General features: G+C 44.7%; 1 protein-coding gene across 1 annotated transcript; it reads right to left on the bottom strand.

The window, feature by feature from the left end:
• Window positions 1-1,258: 1,258 nt before the first annotated feature.
• On the bottom strand, window positions 1,259-6,363 carry DMRTC1B (DMRT like family C1B). The gene is made up of 5 exons (XM_045472039.1): window positions 6,149-6,363; window positions 5,907-6,064; window positions 5,022-5,158; window positions 3,711-3,858; window positions 1,259-2,743 (listed from the first exon to the last, which is right to left on the bottom strand). The coding sequence occupies exons 1-5, from the start codon at window positions 6,361-6,363 to the stop codon at window positions 2,631-2,633; spliced, it is 771 nt and encodes a 256-aa protein (XP_045327995.1). The 3' UTR covers window positions 1,259-2,630.
• Window positions 6,364-12,757: the final 6,394 nt, after the last annotated feature.

Here is a 12,757-nt window from a genome sequence, read left to right as displayed (position 1 = left end):
AGGGCATTTCCCCCAACCCACCCCCTTCCCCAGAGAGCCTGTTGTTACACATTTGCATGCATACCACTGGTTGAAACTGATGCACTCTGCAGATGCTGCAGATCTGCAGATGTGGTGGATATCCTCAGATCCAACTGGTGCTGTTGTAAAACACATGAGAGTCAAGATCTAACGTACACTACCTTACAAAGTGATGCTTTAAATCTGTGAACTGGAGTAGTACATGACTAAGGATGGTTCATGAAAAAAAAAAAAGGCTGGATATTTGATATTTGTGACAAAGTCGTAAGATGCCCATAATATGCCACCGTTAAGAGACTTTTTAAAAAAGGTATAGGGCAGTGTACGTACACGCATGTGCTTGCACGCGTGCATTTGTGGGGTGCGGGGGAGGATGCATGGATATCAGGTCTAAGAGGCTCTATGTAGAAGGGCAGGTGGGACTCAGAAAAGTGAAATGGTACAGGGAAGGGGGGCTGACTCCTCCTCCCAATCTCCATCACCTTATTTCTCTTTTCTTCCCTCTTCTCATGCCACAACCTTTAACCCCAAATACACTTTCTCCTTTACCAACTCAGCTGTGGGACCGTGGTGCACCTAGGACACAACTGCATAGCAGGGTTTTGGGCCTTTTCCAGGCAACACTGCTTCCTTCCTCTGTGACAGTGTGGCCTTGTTTATCTAATACTGGGCGAGGAGGGGTCTCGGAATCACTGATTTAAGTAGCAAATCAGGGAAGGAAGGAAAGCATGAGATGGACATCAGTCTTGCCCTATGTGCTGAGTGACCTTGCATGTTTATCTGGCATGAGATAAGGAATATAAGAAGCCTGACTTCTCAAGGCCTGAAACAAGAAAGCATAAGTTGTTATCAGATGTCATCACCATCAATCGTCTTGGGTAAAAATGAGGGAGGCATGGGAGGAGGGAGAAAACACAATGGGAAATAGTCAGCGACTGGGCATATCCAGTGGAGCTTTCCGTCTTCTGGGCGGGGTCTCCAGGTCCTTCTTTGTTTGGAACATCAGCAGAGGACCGAGATCTGGTCTCAGTGCACATAAGATCTGATCCACTACTACATATTGTTACATTGAATAGGAAACAAAAGAACTATTTTTGGAAGACTCTTCTCACTGGATGTCTGCTGCTTCAAGTTTTGAGCCTTTCACTCAATGGTATATGTACATAGATATACTATCAGGATGTAGGAAAAGTAATGAGAGATTGATGAGTATGTATTATGATTGTCTTAAATATAATTCAGGTAATGTAATTGCTACTTTATAGAATTTAGTCTTTAAAATTTATAAAATTATTAGCTAATTTAGGGCCTGGCAAAGAGAGGGGAGTCTTCCTCTATCCATCTGTGGCTACAAATTTCCCCTAAAACACTTGTGCAAGTTACTTGTACTCATATAGTGTGTGTCCTCATAGGTAAAAGACTGGTAATAATGCTTAGCTCAGAGAGCTGCTGTGAGGCTCTATGTGTTTAGCATACAGTGGGCACAAAATCAATGATAATGATTCTTCCTCATATTTCATGGGTCCTTCAAAAGTAGGCTCTGGGTCTAATTCATGTCCCCTCTTTGATTCTTCTGGCCCTGGTTGCCTTCAGTGCCCCCCACTGTAAAATACACATTCGACTAGAATCGAACTGGCATTCACTTGGCCATAGTTGGCCTGAGTGGATGTTTTCTTTGGCCCACGTACAGGAAACCAGAGCCAGTGTTTTAAAATTGAGATATTTTACATAGAAATCTAGAATTCCATCTTCTCTTGAAAAATCAGGAGATGTGGCAATGAAGAGTCCACATCCCTACATGACAACAATTGGCTGGAGCCAGGTGGCAGCTGGCCCCTAAGGTAGAGCGTGCACTGTCAGTTGGCCAGAGCCTATCAGTCCTGCTCTGCTCATTTGCAAGACCTGCTTGACCCTGAAGACAACCCAATTTGGGGCCCTCTGGACAGCTGGAAGCAGTCTATGCCAGGCAGAAGGTAGGCACTTCCTTGCTAAATGAGTAAAACCCTTACCCCCCTCACCATCTCCCCCTTTTTTCGCTACCATTTTCTTGTCTTGTCATGCTAAGAAAGCCCAGTTATTGAGTAAGGTGATTCTCACTTAGAAAAGTAAACTGAACAAGTCTGTTAGAGTCAGGAGAGTCTACGTTATACTGTGGTAGCAAACAACTCCTATATCGCAGTGCCTTACAACAACGAGAATTTATTATTTGTTCACACACACAAACCTAGACACAAAATGAAAACACCCTTATATTTTGACAAGCATGCATGAGTGCATGGGTATGTCTGCAATCACGAGTCAAATGAAAACTCTGGCATATGAACATATGACCTCCCACAGAACCCTATTTAGAGACTGATCAGCTTAGACCCCATGACGCTGTTTTCATAAGAGACATAAAAAGGCCCCAGAATCTAGGCATTAAGGGATGGTGGTACAAGAATATCCACTCTCAGCCAAGGAATTGTCCCATATCATAAAAAGAGTCTGAAAAGCTTATGAAAGAACCTAGAGGTTAAAAAAACAAACATGTTAAGCATTTTGGACTTTAAACATTTTGCAAAAGCATGAATAGGAAGTACTCTGGTGAGGCCTCCTCTTCTGGGTTTCTAGCTCAAGAGGGAGATGCACGCCAGACGTCCAATAGGCAGAGAAATGGAGCTGGCTGGCCTGGGTTGGAGAGAGGAGCTAGAAGGCTGGAGTCCTTCATCTCCAGCAGGAGCTGCAGATAGAAAGGAAGGCATCAGAGCCACGTCACATCCGTTTCCCCTCCTGGCTCTCCCCTCTTTTTTGTTCCACCCAATCGAGGCTTTGTCACCTGGACTACAGCACAGAACTCTTCCTCGCTGATGTGTTCATCTTGGGTCTTGCCTCCTCCAATCTGTCCATCAAAGTCACCACATATCTTTTTTTTTTTTTTCTTTTGTCAAGCCCGGGATAATTGAATATACTCCTCTCTAGCTCAGACATTCCCGGGCTCCTCACCACCCACAGTTTCTGGTCTAGCCCCTAGGCCTGGCATTCTAGACCTGGGTGACCAGTAGCCTCCCCAGCCTCATCCCTTTCTGTTCCAGCAGTTCCTCTAAGGTTGCTGCTTCACTCACACACCACACCCCATCCAGCATTTTGGTCTGGGAGTGCCCAGCCTTCCCTCTCAACCTTCCCAGGATTCTATCGCTCCTCTGATCCTTCCTCTCCAGGCTCAACATTGAAATTTAGCCACAAAACACAACTAGTGAAGGCATCCAGGCTCCACATGTAGACTGGAGGCAGAGACCAGATCTCCCTCCAGCCTAGGCTCTTATCACCTATGTATATCCTGCCCACCACAACAGATTGCAGGGGTCAGACTAGAAAGCTCTGGGATGGGAGTGAGGAGACCTGGGCATGCCACTTGATATGCTGCATGCCTCAGGGCAAGTCCCTGCCACTCTCTGGGCCTCAGTTTCCTTGTTTCTTGACACCAAATGCACTGGGCACTTCCTGATGAGCACAGAGCTCTGACGATTCACTGAGCAACCATCACCTGCCATCTCCGACATCAGGCTGAGGAGCTTGGGTTCCCCAGGACCAAGGAGGTTCAACCCACCAACCCAGACCTCCCAGATAGGCCCTACTTACCACAGCGCCTTCCCATTTCCCAACCACCCCCACCCCGTGCTGTGCTCTCCTTTCAAGGACCAGGCTACCTGCTGCCACGCAGGGCTGGAGCAGGGAGATGGAGCCAGAAGATGCCTGAGAAGAGTTTCTCAGCATCAGCAGAGCCTCAGCGGCTTCCAGCTTCCGCTGCCACTCTGAGGAGGCAGAAACTGAGTCCTGGTCAGAAGCCTCAGGACCCTGCAATGGAAAGGGTGTGAGAGGATGGGAACTGAAAACCCATGCCTCCCTACGTCCTGCAATTGTCCCTTCAGCCCCCGGTTCTGCTGAAGGCCCCACCCACCCTGAGGCCATCTGCCCTTCCCATGCACTAAGCTTGGCCCCTGCCAGGGTCCTGGACCCCACTATTTTCCAGGATCTGTGGCCGCAGTGAGGACAGGGTCAAGGGTGGCACACGGCTGGAGGACCAGAGTTGAGCATCTAGAAACAAGGAAGGAGAGGCCAGGGGATCAAACCCTCTGGCAGACACATACTGCCAGTAGACAAACAGGGCCAGGATTTTTCAATATCTGGATGTGGGAATCTGAGTGCCTGCTGGCCATTAGTCGTTGTGGCTTGTGCAAGTCCTTTCCCCTGTTTGGCCTGTTTTCCTTTCTATGTCTTTCTTGTATATCTTTCTTGAGACACTCATTCCTGCCAGCAGTTTCAAAACTCTCGGGGCAACAGTGACGGGTGTAGGAAATCACAGGTGTCTGCATTTTAATCTGCAAGACACCTGAAGAGATGTGATTACTGTCCTGTCCAGGGACTGGTTCTCACTTCCATATTCCCCAGTCCCCATGGAACTTGAAGGACCAGCCTGGCTCATCTCCAGGAAGCTTTCTCTAAGGGCCTCTGGACTCCCCCCTGGGCTCTGTGGCCCTCACCACCATGGCCCTCCTTTCAGCAGGACCTTCTATCCCATCAATCTGTTTCCTCCATCTGAATGGAGGACTAACAGCCTCCATTCGTTGAAGGAATGTGCCACGTTGTGGCACAACGTGGCCTAGTCCTCTTGTCAATGCTATATAGGTTTATGATATTGTCCCCATCAGTACACTGCTAGGGAAATGGAGGCTTGCAAATGGCCATATTCTCACAAATAGGAAATGGCAAGGCTGGGAGAACCCTGCCCTTCCCCACTAGTCTGAGATGCTGCCTCCTCCTCCCCTCCTCCTGCTCCTCCACCACCACCTCCTCCTCCTCCCACTTCTCGTCCTTCTCCTCTCCTCCCCCTCCTTCTGGCTGCTCATTGGTCGCCACCTCCACTTCCTCCTTGTATCTCCCACAGCATCAAGCACAAAGGCCAGGCATGCAATAACACAATATACAACTAGCTCCGTGGTCCTTCTCACTCTACGCACATGCTGGACAGGGCAGGGGTCCTGTGGGTCTTCCTGGAAAGAGAAGTTGTGAGTTGCATCTTCAAGGCTGCTGGAGTCCAAGATAGAGACAAAGATTTTGGGGCCTGACCAATCAGCAGACTTCCTTGGGTGCTCGCCTGCAGGAGCCGAGAGGACAGGGTGGAGTGTCAGCACCAGGCCAGCCATGGAGAGGAGACATGGGTATGTTGTGTGATGAGGATAGTAGCCCAGAATGTCAGAGCTATTCAGTAGCCCTGAATGTCAGTCAGAGCTGAGAAGACCTTGAGGACCAGCCAGTTCCTGCTCTTTATTTTCCAACTGGGGAAATTGAGGTCCAAGGAGGAGTATTATTTCCCCAAAGTCATATGGCAGGCTGCAGTAGGGTTAGAGAGGGAGCCCATGTCTTCAGGACACAGACAAAAGAGTCTGGGCAGTGGCTGAGATGGGAACCTCCTCACAACCCTCAGACTCTCCTTACTTCCCCGCGGGGGGGGGGGTGCACAGGGGTGGGCCTCAAGCTGGGACATGATGTTCTCCTTCCCAGCTGTGGAAAGCTGGGGACACTTTAGATGAGCCTTTCCCCCCTGAACCCACCCCACCTCACTCCACCCCCACTCTACTTCACCTCCAATCTGAGGTCTCATCTCACCGAGAACCATTTCCACCCCCACCCCCCACCCCCCACCCCCCACCCCTCACCCCGATTGCCCCTTCCCACCAACACTTGGTAGATCATATTGATAAAGTTTTATAGGTGGGGCAGCTAAAACCCTGAGGAGTAACTTGCCAAGGCCACATCGAAATTGGGTAGTAGGACTGGTGGCAGCACTGCTCGTGCTCTCTACACCCAAACCCAAGACGCCCTCCCTGACCAGAAACACTCACTGACGACTCCTCCTTGAATGGTCAACTTCTGGACATGGCTGTGAGCTTTGGGAGGGGAGGCCCCACTCGTTATCAGTCCTTGAGTCAGGTGCCTCTTTGGGCATGCCCCCTGCTCCCTCTTCAAGGCACTCTCAGCAGGCAAGACTCTGCAGGGATCCCTAAAGTGGGGGATTGCCAGTCTACAGTCAGTCACATTTAGAGGAGGCCCCCTCCCCACCCCCACTGTCAGACACCATACTCACGAGAAGAAGGCACACTTGTGACATTCACAAGCCTGGAAGGGGCAGGAGTGCTCCTGGTCCTTGGTTTGGTCATTGAGGCCATGGTTGTAGCAGCGGGCACAGCAACTTACAGTTCTTTTGGGGCCAAGTTCGATCCCCCATGGGGCTCTGGTCTCAAGGCCAGTGGGGGAGTCGGAGGGGCAGCAGGGCACAGCAGGCATTTCATTGGGATCCATGGTTCTAGGGCCAGGAGTGGATGTCAGGATGGCCACATGATCCCCTACCCTCAGCATACTTCCTCTGCCCTTCAAAATCCCCACCTGAGGTGCCTGGATTCTTCTTCATCCAGCTCACCGCTGAAATTGGATCGCACCCACCCTTCTTGCTCACACAGCCTCCTGCCCAAGAGGCCCTACTCACGCAAAGCCTCGTTCCAAGCAACTCATGGCATGGTTCCTGTCAACTTTCAATCCAATCATCATTCTCCTTGCCTACCTTCACTCTACATAGATCCCATTTTCAGGCATATACATTCACTCTTGTGCCCCCTTCAACAATTCCTGCCCTCCCCTTCTCATGTGTCATCCTCTACTCTGCTATACCTATTTTTCCTGGCATTCTCTTCCACCGTTGTCTTCCTAACCTCCCACATTCACTCACTCCCTACTCATGACTCTATGGCTCCTGAACTCAATTCTGTTATTAGTCTCATGTACATCCTACGTTCGAATTTCCTCTCACACCCCATTCTGATCTTCTTCTGCACCCCACTGTCATCTTAATTATTCTCTTTTTCCCCCTTTAAGCGGACACCCCTTTGCACCCCATGAGATTATATTATGTTGCTGAATCCCAAGCCCCTCTTTCGATAATTATGTTTTATTCATCCCTTTGATTAGTCATTGACTAGATCCTTGTTGGGCCCCCTATGGAATGCCAGACCCTGATCTGGTCAACAGACAACTCCTCGCTGCACTGTTTTCTTCCACCAACACACCCTCTCTGCTTTCATTCAAACCCATGTATTCCCTCCACAGCCTCCTGACAATCTCCCATGATCCTCTTCACGCTTCAACAGTTATGCTTGGGTACAACTTCCCTGTCCCCCAAACCCAGGGTGTACCACCTCGTCTCAAGGCAGCCCAGTCATTCGCTGCCACTACCACATCAAAAATCAAAGGCAGGGGCATATGCCCTGCCTCAGGTTCCAGAGGCCAGGAGTCAAGGGTCTGAGGCAGGGGATCCTCCCCCAGGCGTTCCAATGTTGTTGGTTGGGGGTGGGGGTGGGGGTGCGGGTGACTGAGTTGGACATCAGGAGCGGGCAGAGGGACCCCACTGAGGTGGAGGAGAGGACCAGGGGTTGGTGATCCAGAGCAGGAGGGAGGGAGGAAAGAAGATGTGTGGAGAACGAGGGTCGTATTCCTGATGCCAGCCTGTGGTTACCTCAGCCTCCAGCCGCAGTGACAGGAGGTGGGAGGGAAGACCACTTCTCTCTCCCTCTCCCGCCCTTCGCACAAAGGCCAATGAGCTTCCAGCGCTGCCTTGCTCCTCCCACATCTGTGGCCAGCGACCAATGAGCTTCGAGTTCCACCGGAACTCACCCACCAAAGCCCTGCCCCCTTACCGTCCTCCCACTTCTCCGCATGCTGGCTTTACCAAGCCCGCCAGTGAGTAACTCCTGAAGTGAGGTGGAGCTTTGCGTTCCCCCAAACCTTGTTTCCCAGACTTTTCTCTCCTTGGATGTGACATACTACATGCGCGTGCAGTTTTAACTCATGTCCTTGGTATTCTGTAATTTACTTTTACAAAATCCAGCGTGTGTTTTTAAGATTCATCCATATTCCTATGTCAGGGATTCTCAATCACGGGGGCATCCTGCACCCCCGAGGAACATTTGGATGTGCCTGGAGTCATTTTGGTCCACCTTTGCATGTCTCGGCTTCTGAGCTCCCTGTCTGTTCCATAGATAAATTTGTCTATTCCTGTGCCAATACTCCACCATCTTAATTTTTACCTCTTGACAGGACATCTTGATCTATGTGTGGTAGGGAAAGTCCCCACATCTTATTCATAACCTTCAGGTGTATCTTTCGTATTCTTCACCTTTTGCCCTTCCAGTATAAATATTAGAATCAACATGTCATGTTCCTTGAAAATTCATTTGCAACACATTTGGGTTGCATTTTCATTAAACCTATGGATCAGCTAGGGGAGAATTGCCTGTATTTATGACACCCAGCCTTCCTAGTCACCAACATGGCATGTCTCTCCATTTATGAGGGTCTTCTTTAATGTTTTAATATTTTAGTTTACTATTTAGGTTTATCTCTTCTACATTCAGATCTTGTACATCTTTTATGGCATATATCCCAAGATACTCTAGAGTATTGTTGCTCTTGTACTTGATATCTGTTTAAAATGACATTTTCTAATTGTATCTAATTTATAGAAATCCATTTGATTTTTAAAAACTGTATTGACCTTAAGGTCAGCCACCGTGTTAAACTCTGTGATATCTAATAATTTGTCTTTAGACGTCTGCAGGTTTCTGTGAATCTTTGAGTAAGAGAAGTACAATAATCAACTTACAGGTTTCTTTTTTATTTTATTTATTTTTTTTATATGAAATTTATTGTCAAATTGGTTTCCATACAACACCCAGTGCTCATCCCAAAAGGTGCCCTCCTCAATACCCATCACCCACCCTCTCCTCCCTCCCACCCCCCATCAACCCTCAGTTTGTTCTCAGTTTTTAACAGCCTCTTATGCTTTGGCTCTCTCCCACTCTAACCTCTTTTTTTCTTTTTTCCTCCCCCTCCCCCATGGGTTCCTGCCAAGTTTCTCAGGATCCACATAAGAGTGAAACCATATGGTATCTGTCTTTCTCTGTATGGCTTACAGGTTTCTTAAACCTTTCCCGACTGGCTAGGACGTCCACTACAAGTGGAACAGACATGGCAAAATTGGACCCCTTCGGGTTAACATTTCCATATTAAAATGTATTCGTTGTGTTCCACCGTTTTCTTTCCTTCCTTCCTCCCTACCTCCTTTCTTCTGTCCTCCCTTCTTTCTTTCCTTCCTTCCCTGCTTTCTTCTTCTTTTCTCCCTTTCTTTTCCTTTTCTTCTTCCTTTTTCTCTTCCTTCTTTCTTTTTTCTCTTTCCTTCTCTTTCTTTCTTTCTTTCTTTCTTTCTTTCTTTCTTTCTTTCTCTTTATAGGTTTAAGGAGCTTCCCTTATATTTCTAATTTCATAAGTTTGTCTTAAAACATGAATCAATATCGAATTTTACTTTTCTGTCTCTATTGAAATGTTCAAGAGTCTGTTTAACAGTCTGTTAATACAGTGACTGTTATTTGCAGATGCTTTTTTCAAAATCTGTAGTGAAGTTTATAATCACAAGAGGACAAAACCATAAGTGTGTATCTTAATAAGTTTTCAAAAATTAAACATACACATTCAGTTAGCACCCAGAGCAAGCAACAGAATATATTACCGATACAAAAACCTCTCTCATGCCCCCTTCGACCTATATTTTTTAAATGTGAATCCAGCTTCATTCTCCAAGGATAAATGTAACTTCTTTATGGTGGATCATCTTTTGTAGATACTGGTGGGTTCAGTTTGCTAAGGCTTTGCTTAGGATTTTTTCACATCTTCTGTTCATGAGTGAGATCAACTTGAAGCTTCTCTTTCCCATAGTATCTTTGCTGGTTCCAGCGTCAAGTTTCTCTGTTTTTCTTTTTCTTTTTAAATTTTACTTATTTATTTATTGAGAGAGAGAATGTGTGTACGTGTGTATGTGTGAGTGGGGGAGCGACAGAGAGAGAAAGAGAGAGAGAGAATCCCCAATAGGCTTTGCACTAATAGTGAGGAGCCCAACGCAATGCTAGAACTCAGGAACCTGTGAGATCATAACCTGAGCTGAAATTAATAGTCCGACGCTCAACCAACCGAGCCACCCAGGTGCCCCATCAGGGTCAGGGTTTTCTAGTCTCATAGACTCAGTTGGGGAATAGTTTCTCTTTTCTACCCTCTGGAAGTTTTTGTATAACATCAGGAGTATTTACCTTAGGACTTTATTAAAACTTGACTACTAGATAGCTGTGATGCCTGTTTTCTCCATTTTTTCTTAAATTGTACTGTGAATAATTTCAAACATATACAAATAGGGTTTGTATACAAACTTGCAATCTCTAGGTTCATTAGAACTGTGGTCCTGAACACTAGCTTGCAACTAAGTCATAGGGCTTGTGAATACAGATTGCTGAATACTACATTTATAGTCTCAGATTTAAAATCAAGGATGGAACCCAGAGTTTGCTTTTTGACAAATTCCCTAGTGATGCAGAAGCTGATGGTGGGGGACCCACACTTTGAGAAACACTGCTCAAGACAGAATAGTGAGGGAACTTCCAAATATCCATCACTGTACTGCAACCATTAACAAATCATTTCCAATTTCATTTCATATAGATCTTCTCCCCTCCCTCTCTTCTGGATTATTTTCAATACTACAAATCATCTTATTTTATTGCAGAATACACAACATAACTCTAAAATATGAGCAATCCTTTTTCATCAACTTTCTATTTTCAAAATGCTCAATATTAAAAAGTGAACATTCTTTTACCTAGATTGCATATTATCCTATTGCTTTATCTCTCTTTTTTTTTCTTTTTGCATAAGCACTCAAATTCCAAACGCTTCATCCAATTACTTCAGAATGGATCTCATAAAAATAGGATATTCTCCTGTCTAACCAGATTACTGTCATCATGTTGAAGAAACTTAACAATGACATAATATTATCTAAGTCCATATACAGTCTGTGTTCATATTTCCACCAATTATCCCAGGATATCCTTTTGAGGGTCACCAGTTCAATCAAGTATCATACAAATTACATTCAGTTGTCATGTCTCTTCTGTATCTTCTAGTCCCAAACAGTTCCTCAACTTAAATCTTCCATGACAATGACATTTTCCAAGAGCCTAGGTACGTTTGCTTCCAGTGTGTCCACAGTATGGTTTTGCCTGATATCTTCCTCTTATTTAGATTTCTGTTTAACATTTTTGGCAAGAATATTAAATAGGTGATGAGTAGTTCACATCACATCACATCTGAAAGCTCCAAAGGTCAGTTTGTCCAGCTGTCGGTGCTACTTTTGGCATTACTCAGTTTGATCACTTATTTATGGTATCCTTGCACAGATCACTAAATTTAAAATGTACCTTTGTTCCTCTGTGACTTATCAGCAGTCTGTAGCATGATATTTTGATACCACGTTGGTATTCTGTTCCTTCCTCACAAAATTTCACCTCTGGGTTATTGTTCCTGGTTATTGTCTGATTTGATTACTATTTGGTGGTTGAAAAATGATGACTTTCTATTGCTGTCATTTCTTTCTACTTTTATTGGCAGACATTTTGCTGTAAAGACGAATATCCCAATTCCTCGCCACCCATCTGGTTACTGGTGCTGCTGTTGTGTTTACAGCAGCAGAGAAAGATGAAAAGCCATTCATTGTGTTCAAATAAATATAAAGAGAATAACATGGACAACATTAAGAGATATATAAGCAAATTTAAGAGGAATTTGGTAAGAATTTCTCCAACAGTCCAAACAGAACGATAAAATCTATTGCCTGAAATTAACAGGAACAAAGTTTTTAACAATTATTAAGAGAATCTGAGTTATAACTTTGGCCAGCTATAAAATGGCGTGGATCTCTTGTGTTCTCTCTCTCTCTCTCTCTCTCTCTCTCTCTCTCTCTCTCACAAACACACACACACACATCTCAGATAGACACATGCTTAAAATATATAAATAAAAAACACTTTATTTGTTACAGAACATAGAAAATTGTGACACCATATATTCCATTTTACAAAAAGCATATCTTCAACTCTCCATACTATACAAGACCTTTCCAACAATGTGAAAAAGGAAGTGATTCAAACTCTGAACAATTTCAAATACCTTATTTTTACCATTACATGAGTCATGAGATATGAGACCCTGGCCAATTAATACTTTAGGTACATTTTGTCTCCATGGATTTTTCAATTTGCAAAAAACCTGATTTGTAGATGAAAAAATTGAACTAATGGCACAGATATCCTTGAATCCTTTGTATCACTTAGAAAAAAATTTGACCTAATTACAAGAGATAGTGCAAAAATAGTTTCTGTCATGAAGGACCACAATCTAACTGTTATGCTGGAAAGCGAATCTCACCATTGTTTTAAATCAACTTCTCTTTTTCTTCTTTCCACTGTATGATATATATTGAAAAAAATGGGTAATTAGGTTTCTAAAATAGACTATATGTAAAGTATCATGGATATAGATATTAATGTTTTCAGTAAATATGTGCAAATGCAGTGAATCACTGTAGCTTAATTTTGTCATTCTTGCTAGAGATTTGTAAGATTTATGGATCTTTTGAAAGAACCAGATTTTTGTTTCATTGATTTTCTCTATTGTTTTATGTTTTAAATTTTATTGATTACTGGACTTATTTATTTATGAGACATAATAAAACAAATATTTCTTATGTATGATATTGCTTATATGTGGAATCTGAAAGCTGAACTTGTAGAAACATCAAGTAGAATGGTGGTTACCAGTG

Source organism: Leopardus geoffroyi, chromosome X (assembly GCF_018350155.1).
Source record: "Leopardus geoffroyi isolate Oge1 chromosome X, O.geoffroyi_Oge1_pat1.0, whole genome shotgun sequence".
In the NCBI taxonomy this organism is placed as follows: Eukaryota; Metazoa; Chordata; class Mammalia; order Carnivora; family Felidae; genus Leopardus; species Leopardus geoffroyi.
This window is presented reverse-complemented; position numbering and strand designations above follow the sequence as displayed.

Excerpts from the sequence above, each read along its gene's own strand:
- DMRTC1B (XM_045472039.1), bottom strand. The coding sequence starts at position 6,363 with ATGGATCCCAATGAAATGCCTGCTGTGCCCTGCTGCCCCTCCGACTCC. Across the intron at positions 5,159-5,906 it reads CATTCAAGGAGGAGTCGTCA|GCGAGCACCCAAGGAAGTCT; the intron begins GTGAGTGTTTCT and ends CGGCTCCTGCAG. Across the intron at positions 3,859-5,021 it reads ACCCCTGCCCTGTCCAGCAT|GGTCCTGAGGCTTCTGACCA; the intron begins GTGCGTAGAGTG and ends TTTCCATTGCAG.